Here is a 16,319-nt window from a genome sequence, read left to right as displayed (position 1 = left end):
ATAAAAACCACCCAAAAAAAAAAAAAAAAAAAAAAGGAAAAGGAAAAGAAGTGTTTAGTCAAGCCAACTACCTCTCTTCATTATCATTTTGTTCCCCCATCCCACATTTATTTTGGGCCCTGCATGTATATAACTTTATTTTTTATGGTAAGATTGCCATCAACCTTATTAACTTCTTTGTACTAAAGCAGATAGCAAGCCAGGTTGCCTTTTTAAAGTACGGTCTGAAGTGTTGATTAACATCTAGGGTAGATTCATGTCTTAGCTCATCTTTTGCAAAGGGAAGGTTCCATTCTTTGCTATTTGACTTTGAATTTGTATCTTGGGCCTCCGGAGGTTGGCAGGCTTTTCTGACTTCTCTGGAACAGGAAAGAAAAGCTTCAAAATGTGTCATCTGAGCACGCTCTTGAGTTATCTGGGGATTTTGTTTTTTAATACTGTTGTAACCAAAATGTTCCAAATGCCTGGTTTGGGAATTTCTGGTTCATCTAGTCGCTAATGTCTTCAGCGTTGCTCTGTCAGTTTCATTCCATGAAGACAATGGGGCAAGTGCTGAGAGATGTGGTTATTGAAAAGCAGAAGAACAAAAACATATTAGACTTGATGATGTCCCCATGTTAATTCGCAAAACATCTAGAATTACTATGAAAGAGAGGCCAACAATTAGTTTTCTTCTTCTGGATATGATTTAGTGAGACAGTGATACTGTTGAAAATTCTAAGACAGTTCTTTGTTTCTTGAACACATAAAAAAGTTCCCATAGAGACAAGTACTAATATTTTGCAATAATGTGAGATGTTCTGATTAGATACTTTTAAAAAATCAGATATTAAGTTAACCCTATGAATCCCAGTGTGCTTCTTTTCCATCATTTGAACATGTCCAGGTTCAAAGGAAAAGAACAATCCTGATTCTCTATAGCTTCTTCTGTTTTATTGGGTTGTCAGAAAAGTCATGATGCATTTTTGCATAGAAAAGCAGAAAAAAATACATCATAACTTTTCCAACAACCCAATAGTTGACTTCAGATTATTAAGGAGGGCAAGAGACCTCATGATTTGCTGGACATCTTCCACCTTATGTAATAAAGGGTTTGTGTGGCAGTGGAGCTTGCCAGAGCAGTGCTGATAAATGAAGTCATGATGCAGAGGGTTTGCTCGTTTCGTGCTGTCGACATTTCAGCCAGTCTGATTGCAGATTCTCAAGGTGACACTCTAAATGGGAACTTGAGGACTTGTTTAGTGGTGCAGGGGAAACGTTCTGCTCAAGCAAATATGGAAGATCACAGGTTCAGTTCCCTGGTCAGCCTATAAATGCCAAGTGCATGCACCCGTGGTCTTCCCTGGCTGGGACGGCTGGGGAAGAGCAAGAAGAGGGATCCCTTTGAGGGTGCTTGTCTGTCTTTCTCTCTCTCCCTCTCCCACTCCTTCTCCTCCTCTCTGTCTCTCCCTCAGTATCTCTCTCACCCTCTTGAAACAAATAAGCTTTAAATAAATAATATTTTTAAAAGGAAAAACAGGAGTGTGAAGGACTGTGCATTATTGTCTTATCAATTGGGGCTCCTACTTGCCATCCCAAATATAGTACTTCACCATCATGATGATCAGTTCAATAAAACCTCTAGTTTCCCGCGTTGCACTAGACCCTATGGGGAAAAAAAAGGTACACCTTGGACCTGCCCATTAGCACAGGCAGTCAAGGACTCATGAACTAAAGTCATCATGTATGAGCCCAAGGAGAGTAATTATAGGAAATTAGAAGAGGAGAGGACTTTTGCTTGGTAGCACTAGGGGAGGTTTCACAAAGGAGCAGGATTTGTGCTTCTTTTCTTTTAAGAGAAAATTTTTTTTTGCTATAGGCTGCATGCATTTGCTGGAGAGACAGAGAGACAGACAATGAGAAATCACCCCCAAAGTGATGGCCAGATCATACTCCCTTCTCCTTCATTCTCCTCTCGGGATTTTGGGCATGCATGTACATCTGCCCTGCGTGCGTCTTAAGCACCTGGGTCTGGGGCTTGAACTGTGGTCAACCATATGGGAGTCCAGCAATGTAACCATTATTCCATGTGCTGGTCCCTGTGCTTGGTTTTAAGGAGGAAGATTCTAACAAATAGAGATGAAGAGAGGAAAGCACAGAGGCAGTATCGTACGGTGGATAGTGGTAGGACGTTGCATTGTTTAGGGCATTGAGGTGGGCTTGAGACTCTGTGTGTGTGAATTTCCAGTGGATACGGGTTATGCATGTACAGTGTCCAGAAGATCAGTGTTTATGAAGTGCTCTTAGAAAAGATTCTGAGAATCTACTTAAACTGGCCACCCATTCATCAAGGCCATAGTGAAATCTCCAAATACCATCAGTTAGCAAAGGAAGGAGAGAACAGACACAAGAGTGTGTAAAGTCCATACCTTGTTAGCTGATATTCTGTGAAAACATCCAAGAAATGGGAAAGTCTTCAGGGGAATTGGCAATTTGACCTTGAGTGGCTTTCATCTAGATACTTCCATTTCCCCTTTTTCTTTTATTCAAGTAACTTTTATGCAATGTGCAAAATTTAGAAACTGAGCAAGCGAGGTTCGTTTACATGAGAGCTGTCCCCTCAGCAAAATACGTTTCACTGACAGCTAATGGTCAAAGGAAATGACAAGTATCTTTGGTGGCTTTCACTTAACTAAGGAGTACTTTGCAGTGTCCACTACTAAAAATTAGTAAGAGCATCAGTATTGTCTAGGTGTTTTATTTTGGTGAGGTAGGGGGAAGGGGGGTGATAGAAAGAGGCAGAAAGAGAGATTAGGAAGTCAGCAAATTTGTAACTAGAGTCAACATCACTGAATTCTTAGTGTACTTACTGTCACCTGAGCTGAGAAGATTCACGCATTTTATACCTTTAGGAATACGAAGGTCTTGTTTTAGAATTCTTCTTAAAGTTTTTTTTAAAAACAGATTTAGGGCTTTTTTGCTTTGCCATGACCATCACAAATGGTCCACCTGTTAAGAGTCATGTTGCCAGTTTATAAATGTAATTTATTTTACATAGTCACGCTGCCTGGTGACTAGTTTTCAGAATCTCACTTGTCTTCTAAAGGTGACACTCTAAATGGGAACTTGAGGACTTGTTTAGTGGTGCAGGGGAAACGTTCTGCTCAAGCAAATATGGAAGATCACAGGTTCAGTTCCCTGGTCAGCCTATAAATGCCAAGTGCATGCACCCGTGGTCTTCCCTGGCTGGGACGGCTGGGGAAGAGCAAGAAGAGGGATCCCTTTGAGGGTGCTTGTCTGTCTTTCTCTCTCTCCCTCTCCCACTCCTTCTCCTCCTCTCTGTCTCTCCCTCAGTATCTCTCTCACCCTCTTGAAACAAATAAGCTTTAAATAAATAATATTTTTAAAAGGAAAAACAGGAGTGTGAAGGACTGTGCATTATTGTCTTATCAATTGGGGCTCCTACTTGCCATCCCAAATATAGTACTTCACACTCATGATGATCGGTTCACTCAAACCTCTAGTTTCCCGCGTTGCACTAGACCCTATGGGGAAAAAAAAGGTACACCTTGGACCTGCCCATTAGAACAGGCAGTCAAGGACTCATGAACTAAAGTCATCATGTATGAGCCCAAGGAGAGTAATTATAGGAAATTAGAAGAGGAGAGGACTTTTGCTTGGTAGCACTAGGGGAGGTTTCACAAAGGAGCAGGATTTGTGCTTCTTTTCTTTTAAGAGAAAATTTTTTTTTGCTATAGGCTGCATGCATTTGCTGGAGAGACAGAGAGACAGACAATGAGAAATCACCCCCAAAGTGATGGCCAGATCATACTCCCTTCTCCTTCATTCTCCTCTCGGGATTTTGGGCATGCATGTACATCTGCCCTGCGTGCGTCTTAAGCACCTGGGTCTGGGGCTTGAACTGTGGTCAACCATATGGGAGTCCAGCAATGTAACCATTATTCCATGTGCTGGTCCCTGTGCTTGGTTTTAAGGAGGAAGATTCTAACAAATAGAGATGAAGAGAGGAAAGCACAGAGGCAGTATCGTACGGTGGATAGTGGTAGGACGTTGCATTGTTTAGGGCATTGAGGTGGGCTTGAGACTCTGTGTGTGTGAATTTCCAGTGGATACGGGTTATGCATGTACAGTGTCCAGAAGATCAGTGTTTATGAAGTGCTCTTAGAAAAGATTCTGAGAATCTACTTAAACTGGCCACCCATTCATCAAGGCCATAGTGAAATCTCCAAATACCATCAGTTAGCAAAGGAAGGAGAGAACAGACACAAGAGTGTGTAAAGTCCATACCTTGTTAGCTGATATTCTGTGAAAACATCCAAGAAATGGGAAAGTCTTCAGGGGAATTGGCAATTTGACCTTGAGTGGCTTTCATCTAGATACTTCCATTTCCCCTTTTTCTTTTATTCAAGTAACTTTTATGCAATGTGCAAAATTTAGAAACTGAGCAAGCGAGGTTCGTTTACATGAGAGCTGTCCCCTCAGCAAAATACGTTTCACTGACAGCTAATGGTCAAAGGAAATGACAAGTATCTTTGGTGGCTTTCACTTAACTAAGGAGTACTTTGCAGTGTCCACTACTAAAAATTAGTAAGAGCATCAGTATTGTCTAGGTGTTTTATTTTGGTGAGGTAGGGGGAAGGGGGGTGATAGAAAGAGGCAGAAAGAGAGATTAGGAAGTCAGCAAATTTGTAACTAGAGTCAACATCACTGAATTCTTAGTGTACTTACTGTCACCTGAGCTGAGAAGATTCACGCATTTTATACCTTTAGGAATACGAAGGTCTTGTTTTAGAATTCTTCTTAAAGTTTTTTTTAAAAACAGATTTAGGGCTTTTTTGCTTTGCCATGACCATCACAAATGGTCCACCTGTTAAGAGTCATGTTGCCAGTTTATAAATGTAATTTATTTTACATAGTCACGCTGCCTGGTGACTAGTTTTCAGAATCTCACTTGTCTTCTATTGAAGTTCTCTAGGGTTTATAAGAAAGGACCACCTAGGAGGAGCAAGTCCTTTCTCTACAAAAGCAGCTGTCCTGTTGGTAATGAGTGTGCCTTTTCTTCTTTCTCCAGATATTCCGTTTGTTCTTCTGACCTTCTGGTGACTTCTGAGGGAACTTTGTTTATAAAGCCTATCCTGTTCACAGAAAAAAAAAATCTCCTTTTATTTTGCTATGGATTTAAAATAAATAAATTAAGGAAATTTATAAGTGAGCAAATGTTTTCATAACATTTATTTGATTTTTTAACTAGAGTTTGAATATTTTTCTTAGTGATCAACTTGTTTAATTTTGTAATAACTCTCGTCCCCTACCACCATGACTTGGTATTTTTTGTATGTGGTAATAGAAATGACACCAGAACGTGAATAATCATGTCTTTCATATAGCTATAGAAAATTCACTTCGGTAATGTCAGCTAGAAACCTTCCTCTTATCTTAAATTTCTAAGAAAATCCTCAAATATATATATTTTTTCCTCATAGGGAAGAACAAGAAGAGACATCTGCAATTCGAGTTGGTTTCATCACATACAACAAAGTTCTCCATTTCTTTAATGTCAAGAGTAATTTGGCCCAGCCTCAGATGATGGTGGTGACTGATGTTGGAGAGGTCTTTGTTCCTTTGTTGGATGGTTTTCTTGTCAACTATCAAGAGTCTCAATCTGTGATTCACAAGTAAGAATTCATTTTATAATGTAAATACAAATCAGGTGCCTCTTTCTAATTGCGTTATTTTCTCATTCAGCCATACGTTGTACTGTTCTGTCATTAGCGAGGGGGTTTTTAGACATGGATTTGAAAACTACCATTTATGTTATGTCTATCTCTTTTTTATGTAGAACCATATCTAAAAGGAGGAATTTTTTTTTTTTTTAATACTCACACTCAACCGTATCAATCCATTCTCTTTGCTGGAAAAGTAATAGAAGGGAGCTGTTTCCTGTGTGTGCATGAATGTATTCAGGGATACCAGATACAGCTCCAGCTCCAGGAATCTATGACTTAAGAGATCAGTAACGTAATGAATGGAAAAATTATCTCCAAAGAGTGTGATTGTGTAAATGTTCCATCCAAGTCCTAGATTTTGGTGCCAAATCATGCTAGAATATCATTCTCTAAGGAATGACCGATGAAATTCACCCGTAGGTATTGGGCGTACAATAAATACCATACGTGTTTAAACCTGAGATGTTGGTGATTTACTTCCTGAAGTTTATTACGAACATGTGAAACGTGTCAGACCTTGTGCTCATTCGTTTACTGCAGTTTACTGGACCAGATTCCAGAGATGTTTGCAGACTCTAATGAAAATGAGACTGTCTTTGCTCCTGTTGTTCAGGCTGGCATGGAAGCACTAAAGGTGAGAAGAAGCCCCTTATACTTGCTGGAAAATACATTTTAAAACAGTGAGACAAATATATAAATAAATAAATATAAGTTTCATTTATGAAAGAAAGTCAGTCTTTATTAAAATGTGTAGGTCACAGGACCAGCACATGGTGAAATGGTTATGTTGCTAGACTCCCACTGTAGTCAACTGCAGTTCGTGTCCCAGACCTGGAGGCTTAAAATCATGCTGGGCACGTGTGCGTGCGTGCCCAAGATCCTGAGAGGAGAATGGAGGAGAAGGGATTGTGGTGTGGCCATTCCCTGGGGAGTGATTTTTTGCTTTCTGTCTCTCTGTCTCTGTCTCTCTGGTGAGTGCCCATGCCCTATAACAAAAATCTCTTAACAAAACAAAAAACAAAAAAACGTGTAGGTCACTTAAAGCTATTCCAAACTTTTAACCAAATCTCGGGAGGAAATGTCCCAAACCACAGATTGCTCCTAGCGTTTACATTCCAGCTCTGTTAGCATCTGACCGATTAATTTTGCCAGGATTTCCAGTTTAGCCCCTCCCTTTGGCCTTTATATGAACTTTATATGATCTATTTTAAAGTTAGTTCAACCATATCTAAACTATCCATCTCCCTTTCCTTCCTTGGGGTCTTCAAATATATAACGGTAGGGCCTTGTGACAGCTGGGCAGGCAAAGGGACATGAATGCTGCTTGGGGCTTTGCTGATTGCCAGAAATAGACGAGAGGGTGACTGTGTCCCCAGCTGGGAGTTGAACCCAGATAACTCTGATCATCTGCAGTAATACAGAGAGTAATCAAAGAAGGCAACATAACTAAAATACCCTTACTCTGAATTGTTTACCTTAGCACAGGAGTCAAACCACTTTGTCCTTTGACACCTAGTGCCCTAAAGGTAATTTTCAAAATTTATTATTAAAGATAAATTTAAGTTAAAAATAAAGTGGCTATTAGGGGACCAGCAGTTGTCGTAAGAGCTATGTTGCTGGACTTCTATGTAGTCGACCATAGTTCAAGTCCCAGACCCAGTGACTTAAACTCATACTGGGCACATGTGCGTGCCCAAGATCTCGAGAGGAAAATGGAGGAGAAGGGATTGAAGCATGGCCATCCCCTGGGGGTGATTTCTCACTTTCTGTCTCTCTCTGTCTTTCTGGTGAGCGCACGCACCCTATAGCAAAAACCTCTCCAAAAATAAATAAATAAATAAAGTGGCTATTAATAATAACAGTAAGGGACCAGCAGGCGGCATAGTGGTTGAGGCATTGGATTCCCACATGGCTGACCACAGTTCAAGTCCTGGACCTGGTGGCTTTCTTTCTTTCTCTTTCTCTTTCTCTCTGTCTCTCATGAGTGCATGTGCCCTACAGCAACTTAAATAATAATAAAAAATAAAATAAAATAAGTTTAAAATAATAATAATAATAACAGTAAGAACAAACAGCAACAGCAGTGGTCAGAACTGAGATGATGAAACACTTCCCGAATAGGGTTTTGTGCCTTTTTTGTAGCTTGGACCTAGGTTATGACTTAGTGACTCTTGCCTGGGTGGTGTTTGCTGTGCAGTGTCCTCACTTTGGGGATCAGAGGCTATTATGCATAGCCATCAGAAAGTCTCAGAGCACATGTTCACTTAATAATACATTTCATATCATAAAGCAACTTGGAGATACTAGCAGAAACCAATAGTGATAATTGGTTGGGTTCCAGAAATGCTTTCTCCACATTTCTGTAAACAGATACTTTTGGTTTCCATTTGAAAGGGTTTTTTGTTGTTGTTGCTTTTTCCTCCACTAAGGAATCTAGAAATTTCTATGTAAATTTCATTGTACAGGATACCTAATCCTGTTAGTCTTTATATTTTAAGAAATTAGGGCTGGGAATAATTAAAAGAGCATAGGAAAATGCAAAGAAGGGTTGGAAAGAAGGGTATAGGCATGGCTTCCAGTGGACTCAAGTGCAGAATCCCAGCTCAACCTCACTTTTCAATTCTGAAAGAGAGCACTTCTGTCTTGTAACAGTGGCTCTCCGCTAACCATTCACAAGAGGTATAGAGGTTGCTTGGTAGATTTGAAAGAAAAAAATATATATAAGGCAAATTTGTGCACATGGCATTCTGTTATCTGACATTTCATGTTAATTATGACACAGTACAGGGAAACCACTACATTCTCAATAACTGGGATGTGCTGCAAGATTGCTCACACTGTAATGGCCACAGCAATCAGTACCTTAACTATCCATCAGTTCACTAGAATCCCGTTCCCTTCTGCCAAGGTCTCTTCATAACTTTTGCATATTATTTTTGTTATATTTGCAATGTTATTATTATGTTAATGTGTATCTTTTTAACTTGGAGTGACTCTTTGGTCCCATGTTTCCTCCTAACTGCTTTATAAATAGATTGTTATTATGGATAACATATTGATGAAAAGCTTCTTCTCCATCTGTCAGGAAACTGCTAGAGGATTTCAATTCAGTGTACAGGAGCAGAAACTGCTTCAGAATAGTTGGAGCTTGTATGCAATTTATACTTTCTGCCTAACGGCAACTTTACCAGCTTTGGTTGAAGAAAGTTTTCCTAATAGGCTGCGAGTGTGTGTGAGTGTGTGTGAGTGTGTGTGTGTGTGTGAGTATGAGTGTATGTGTGTGAGTATATGTGTATGTGTGTGAGTGTATGTGTGTGAGTATGAGTGTATGTGTGTGAGTATATGTGTATACATGTGAGTGTGTGTGTATGAGTGTGAGTATGAGTGTACGTGTGTGTATGTGTGTGAGTGTATGTGTGTGTATGTGTGTGAGTGTATGTGTGTGTATGTGTGTGAGTGTATGTGTGTGTATGTGTGTGAGTGTATGTGTGTGTATGTGTGTGAGTGTATGTGTGTGTATGTGTGTGTGTGAGTGTGTGTGAGTGTGAGTATGAGTGTATGTGTGTGAGTGTATGTGTGTGAGTGTGTGTGAGTGTATGAGTGTGTGTGTGTGAGTGTGTGTGTGTGTGAATATATGTGTATGCATGTGAGTGTATGTGTGTGAGTGTGTGTGAGTATGAGTGTATGTGTGTGAGTGTGTGAGTATGAGTGTATGTGTGTGAGTGTGTGTGTGAGTGTGAGTATGAGTATGTGTGTGAGTGTGTGTGTGTGTGAGTGTATGTGTGTGAGCTTATGTGTATGCATGTGAGTGTATGTGTGTGAGTGTGTGTGTGAGTATGAGTGTGTGTATGTGAGTGTGTGTGTGTGTGTGTGTGTGAGGGTGTGTGTCGTTGTATTGCTATCTCTGGCAGTCATATATCTCGTTATCTTTTCAGATCCTGTGGGGCAGAAAAATTAATTGGGCTTAAATTCATGTAATTTACACATGAGGGCACTGAAGTTCTTGCCGCTGTTGTTAGTAGGCTATGTCCTAACAGTTTCAAGAATTTGCATCAGAATGTGAAAGAGGCCATAACATTCATTCACTTGTCGTTTCAGTCAACAAAGATTTATTAAATGCCTATTTAATAGGACCGTGGAGGGGCTACTGTCCCTGCTCCTAAGTTGATTCCAGTGGGACAGTAACCCTGCAACACAGGCATAATGTTCATTGTTTATGTTTTAAAAGGCGGAGGGCTGCTGGGAAGGACAGAATGTAAATTCAGAAGACCCCGTACTGTGCTCGCCTAAACAAATAGCTCAGGGCAGTCTGCACAGGAGGCCAGACATGAGATTCTTATCCCTTGTGGACAGCGAGTATAAACTGAACGAATATCAAAGCGAAACTTTTCTTCTTGTGTATTCTCTAAGTGAAGACATTTCAAAACTGGACTGCCCGATCCGAGTTCTAGCTCTACTCTCTCTCAGCTAGCTGCCAAGTTAAATCTATATAGAATCAGAAGTAATAAACTTCTTGAAAAAAGCAGAGTAGGCAAAAACTAACAAAAAGCATGTGTTAATTTGTCACAAGATAAACAGGGACTATTTGGAAAGTTTTACTTTCGCAAAAGTCCTTGAAGTACCCAACAAAAGCCTTCAGCCCATTATTTTCTATTGTAAATACTTCCACGTCCGCAGCATCTTGTACTCCGAGCGTCTTTATTTTCGACAGAGTCTTTCAGAATCTTCGTTTCTTTTAGAATCTGACCCTCATAACTCAATGATATGTGCATTTCTGGCACCGTCTTTTAACTTGGCCCAAGCACTGTTTTCTGAGTTAGCTATTACTTCCGCCATAAAACTTGGGGTAAGAATTTAACAGAAAGTTGGAGGGAGATGCTTTTCTGTGGTGGTGCTTAAAATACACCAGTGATTGGGGAGAATTTGCCTTTCAGTTATCCTCAGTATCTCCTTAAATTTGATTTGATGACAGCAGCACTCCTACAAACATTCATGGAGCACTTCAGAAGTGAAGCAGCAGTGATGGGGGTCGGAGAAACACAAAAGAGGGTCTTTGCTCCTCCAGGGAGTCTTTGATCTGCAGGAAGAGACAGCAGAATACATGAGGTGGTGAAATAGTGTCATTAATTCTAGAACCGTCTAGTCTGAAAGTACACTGGCGATAAAGAGGTAGAGACACCCAGCTTTGCTGAGAGTGTTCATGAGGGAAGGTCTCTCATAGGAAAGGTCTCAGAGAGAAGAACATGGGAACTGGTATTTAAACAATGAGGGTCAGCCTTTCCTAGTCTGTTTTCTACCACAGTAAGAGTGACATATGTCATTCATTTAATTTTGTATGACTCCTGTGTGCACAGCCAGATTTGGGCTAAAACATAACTAATTTTATAGTAATACAAAGCATGTAATCCATAGGAACTGTTTCTTGTTTAAATCTGCTACTTATAAAAATTTTCTAAGTATGCAGTTAATGAAATTATGGATCTAAAATTAATTAAACTTGCATAAGAAAAAATAAATATGGTGGCTCTTCATTTTTTCAATATTGAACTTTTTTTCTTCTCTTTTTTTTTAGTGGACTCTGATTTTTTTTTTCCTTCAGAGTTTTACTGTGCACAACACTTAAGAAGACAACAAGTATGTCTAATTACACTGAACCCCATTGACTGGGTTGCTGATTTCTCCCAACAGTGTTTTATGTCATTATTTCTCCCAGGTTATATATTAGATAGCAAAAATTAGGAAGTTAAAGAATTTTCCTACTTTTACTAAGCTTATAAAGAGTCTGGGATTCTGTTCCTAGCAGGTAGGAAATTAGAACCTGTATTCTTAACTACTGTGGTATAAAATTATAGTACATCTCTGAGTAGACAAGTAGAGAATATATGGATGGATAGGAGAGTTTTTGACAGTGAGTTTCTTAGAGAAATTATTTGAGTCAGGCAAGACAAATTTGGGAGAAATTAGACTTTTTTGATTTTTAGTTTTATGTATTTTCTGCTATTTAAAATATCTGTAAAGTGATTTCTTCTTCAAAAATAAAAATGATAAGAATTTAAAAGTTATACCAGTCAACAATTTTAATATGCTTGTGATAGCCTCGCTGCCTAAGCTTTTTCATTTATCTTTGTCTTCTTTTTTATTGATATTGTGCTTATGAGTTGTTTTCAGTCGAAGACACTTGCAACATGAAGCTCAAATTCATGCTCCCTGCTGGCCACAGCAAAAAGCAAGACTGGCTGTGTGTCAGCTGTGACCCCACCACTGTGACTCACACCTCAAAACCTTGAATTCTCTCAATGGGATTTTTTTTCCATAAATGAGAGAGAGAGAAAGAGCACCTCCCACAGAATCTACCCCCAGCCTTTAGCTAGCCCCACATCATGGGCGTGCATATGCCTGGCATAGTCAGAGAGGTCTCCGGACTTGAACCAGGAACCTTTCCATGTGGGCTGGCATTACAGAGCATCACACTATACTGTTATGCCACCATCTGGCCCCTCCGTTTGTTTTTTAAGGGCACTATTTACAAACCTAAACAGCTTATAATTAGCAGCACATAATTTATAGTACATCAGTAACTAACCCAGGCACATCCATGTATACCTCTGAGCCCAGTCCTTGAAAATAACAGATCTAGGCAGAAAAAAGGGAGACATGGATTCCAGGCAGGAGAAACAGAGTGTGCAAAAATACGGAGGTCTCTAAAGTCCATGGTACGTTCCAGGAAAGTGAGACATGTGTGTGCAGAAAACAAGTGCAATGGATGAGGAAATGTTGGAGATTAGGTTAGAAAGGTGGTCAGATTAAACATCAGTGGACTGAAGCTGTCCTTTACTGGCAGTGTGGCCAGGGGCAAGCCGAATAAGCCTCCGTTTTCCCACCCTTGGAATGCAGACAGTAGTTCCTACTGCCCAGTTTCGAGTGCTAAATGAGAACACATGGGGGCGGAGCCTGGCACAGAGCAGTGCACCAGGGGTCAGTACAGCCCAGCTCACTGTGTCCTTCCCCTCCTGCTCCCACCCGGGTTAAGGACTGTGGACTTCATTCTGTCCCACGCCTCAGGATGTTAAGGGGGAAAGCCACGCATCTGGTCGGAACATTGCCTTCCCTTTCAAGGGAGCGCTCTGGCAACACGGGTGGTGGGGTGGTGTCGTTGGAGATGGGGGTCCGGCCCGGGGAGGGCAATTTATTGAACAGTATTTAATTTTAGGAAATTTGCTCGGTGGTTACTTGTTAGTTCCTTGAAGAAGCTTTTGCATATTCTTATGCTAAATTGACTTCCATAGGCCTGAGCCTGTTTCTCAGAGACAGCAGACCCGTCATCTCATCACGCTTTTCCTTCTGTCATGGGCATGACAGCTGCTCCCTGTGTCCGCTGTTGCCACGGCACCAGCACACGCTTCGCCTTCCTTGAAATAACACATAAGCGTTAACCCACGTTGGCTAAGGTCTGAAATAAGAGCTGCTCTTACATCATGACCCTGGGAATCCTGTCACCCACTTTCATGTTGTGGGATTCCACTAACCCTGAAAGACTGTATAAGAATTTTCATTGTAACACATTTCAATATATATGTTTAAGCATTATGGCATACAAATTTATGTTTAAATATCGGCTCCTTCCTTTACAATTTGTGTAGCTTAAGGGTTCGCCTCTATATGCCTCAGTTTTCCGATCTGTAACATGGAGGAAATATGTATCTGCCCAAGGATATGATGAGGTTATGATGAGGATTAAATTAGATGAATATAGTGCTTGTCTCATAGAATATGTATTTTCAGTTATTTTCTTAGTCTCTTAAGAGGAACCCTCCCTACCCAAGGCATTTTCTGTGACTTTTTCAGGCAGCGGAGTGTCCCGGAAAGCTGTTTATCTTCCATTCCTCCTTGCCGACTGCCGAAGCACCAGGGAAGCTCAAAAACAGAGACGACAAAAAACTGGTTAATACAGACAAAGAGAAGGTACTTCGTTAACAGTTCCTCTTTGAAGTGTCCCTATTTCAGTTCTTAAGAGAGGATTTTAAAAAAGGCAATGCGTGGAACAGCAGATGGCATAGCAGTTATGCTGCTAGACTTCCACGTGGCTGACCACAGTACGAGTCCCCGACCCAGTGTCTTAAAACTCACACGGTGCCACATGTGCATGTGTACCCAAGATCCCGGGAGGAGAATGGAGGAGAAGGGATTGCAGCAGGACCATCCTCCCTGAGGGGATGATTTCGCACTTTTCCTCTAGTTGTCTCTCTCTCCAGCAAGCACACATGCCCTAAAGCAAATACCTCTTTGAAAAAAAAAAAAAGAAAAAAGGCAGTGTGTTCTTAGTGTAAAAAGGGGGAGCAGATAAATGTAATATCTGTGTCCAGGACATTATATATTACAGGCCCATATTCTTTCTTTTTTTTTTGGAGAGGTTTTTGCTATAGGGCGCGTGCACTCGCCAGACAGAGAGACACATAGAGAAAGAAAGCAAGAAAGAAATCACCTCCTAGGGAGGATGGTCACGCTGCAATCCCTTCTCCTCCATTCTCCTCTCAGGATCTTGGGCACGCATGCACAAGCGCCTGGCATGAGTTTTAAGTCACCGGGTCCGGGACGCAAACTGCGGTCAACTACGTGGGAGTCCAGCGACAGCCATTACGCTAACTGCTGGTTCCCAGGCCCATATTCTCAATTGTAAACAATTTAAAAATTGTTATATTCTTAAAAAAAAAAAAAAAGCCTTTATCTGAAATGTCTAAATTAAAATAAGCATCCAAACCATTTCCTGTATAATCTATGTAAGAGAGACTGAGTGATAAGATTAATATAGAAATGGAGAAGGCCCTGCCTCTGGTCTCTGGTCTACTGGTTAAAGAAACCAGATCCGGGACCAGTAGTTAGCATAATAGCTATGTCACTGGACTCCCACGTAGTCAACCGCGGTTCAAGTTCTGGACCTGGTGGCTTAAACTCACGCTGGGCGTGTGTGCGTGCATGCCCAGGATCCCAAGAGGAGAATGGAGAAGAAGGGATTGCGGCATGGCCATCCCCCCCTGGGGGGTGATTTCTCACTTTCTATCTCTCTGTCTGTCTCTGTCTGTCTGGGGAGTGCACGTGCCCTATAGCAAAAACCTCTCCAGAAAAAGGAAAAAAAAAAAAAAAGAAGCCAGATCCCACATGGCCAACCACACAGTTTAGAACCTGGCCCTGGCTTGTAAAACATGCTGGGTGTTTGTGCATCCATGCCCCAAATCCTAAGATGGAGAAACGAAGAAGGGATTGCTCTCTCTCTCTCTCTCTCTCTGGCTAGCTCAAATGCCCTCTGGCAAATTTTAGAAAAAAGAAAAGAAAAGAAATAGAGGAAATGGGGAAAATGCAGAAAGAAGATAATAGGTAGAGGGAGGAGGCAGAGCTTACCTTATGGCAGCACTCCTTCGAGGCAGAGGCGTGAAGCATGAAGTAGCGGTGATTGGTGTTCAAGATACGCCTTGCCTAAAGTCTCCGACAGTGTTGCAGCAGGGGAGAGGCAGTAGGAAGAGTAAGGCACTGGATATAGGCATCTAACTATTGGCCACATGACACCAAACAAGTTGCCTCTTCTAGGTCTGAAAAGTGAGGACAATAGTATCAGCATCATTCAGGCTGTTGGACGATCAAATGTCAGAAGTCTTCCAAAAGTTCATGGGACAGGGACCAGCAGTTAGTTTAATGGCTATGTCGCTGAATTCCCATGTAGTCAACCGCGGTTCAAGTCCTGGACCCAGTGGCTTAAACTCATGCGGCGTGCGTGTGCGTGTGTGCCCAAGATCCCGAGAGGAGAATGGAGGAGAAGGGGTTGCAGCGTGGCCATCCCTCCTTGGAGGCGATTTCTCGCTTTCTGTCTCTCTGTCTGTCTCTCTGGCGAGCGCACACGCCCTATAGCAAAAACCTCTCCAAAAAAAGAAAATAAAAGTTCATGGGAAATGTGTATTATGAAAAAACTACATGGATTTTGTTTTTTGCACTCACACTCATGTTAAGCCTATTTTCCATACACTTTTTAAAGTCCTCTTGTACAGTTGCACATATACAAGCATTTCAGACAGCGTGGACACAGCACAGGTCGGGAGCGTGATGCATGACTGCTACATTGATGATTACAATGGGTTCTCCAGCCCACTTTACTCCGCCAGAAAAAAAAAAAAGATGTATATGTCTTCATCTTAAAAATTCAATAAGGCTCTCTAATAGAAATTTAGGTTTTAAATTTAAAACATTTTGTGGTTTTCTTTGTCCCGTTTTACATCTTTGTCTTTTTTTTCCAGTTACTTTTCCAGCCCCAGACAAATGTCTACGAGTCACTGGCCAGGGACTGCGTGGCTCACGGCTGGCCTGTGGCGCTCCTTTCCCAGTCAATATGTGGACGTGGCTTCTCTGGGGCTGGTTCCTCAGCTCACTGGAGGAACCCTTTACAAATACAGCAACTTCCAGGTAAATGCCAGTGACTTGTTCACATCGTTTTTCTACCCCCAATTTAATTTTGGTGCTCGGGTTTTAGGTTAAGTCTGTACCCCTGTGGGCAACCAACAAATGTAAATTCAAGAGCAGATAGAAAACCATCTATACAAGTGGAGC

At 41.2% G+C, this 16,319-nt stretch overlaps 1 protein-coding gene across 1 annotated transcript in view; it reads left to right on the top strand.

The window, feature by feature from the left end:
* The window catches only part of SEC24D (SEC24 homolog D, COPII component), a 97,344-nt gene that overhangs the window by 61,897 nt on the left and 19,128 nt on the right, over window positions 1–16,319 (top strand). The window contains 5 exon segments of the mRNA XM_006153094.2: window positions 5,484–5,675; window positions 6,267–6,360; window positions 13,572–13,688; window positions 16,010–16,086; window positions 16,088–16,175. Coding sequence (XP_006153156.1) covers window positions 5,484–5,675; window positions 6,267–6,360; window positions 13,572–13,688; window positions 16,010–16,086; window positions 16,088–16,175 — 568 coding nt within the window.

Source organism: Tupaia chinensis, unplaced genomic scaffold (assembly GCF_000334495.1).
Source record: "Tupaia chinensis unplaced genomic scaffold, TupChi_1.0 Scaffold000362_1, whole genome shotgun sequence".
In the NCBI taxonomy this organism is placed as follows: Eukaryota; Metazoa; Chordata; class Mammalia; order Scandentia; family Tupaiidae; genus Tupaia; species Tupaia belangeri.
This window is presented reverse-complemented; position numbering and strand designations above follow the sequence as displayed.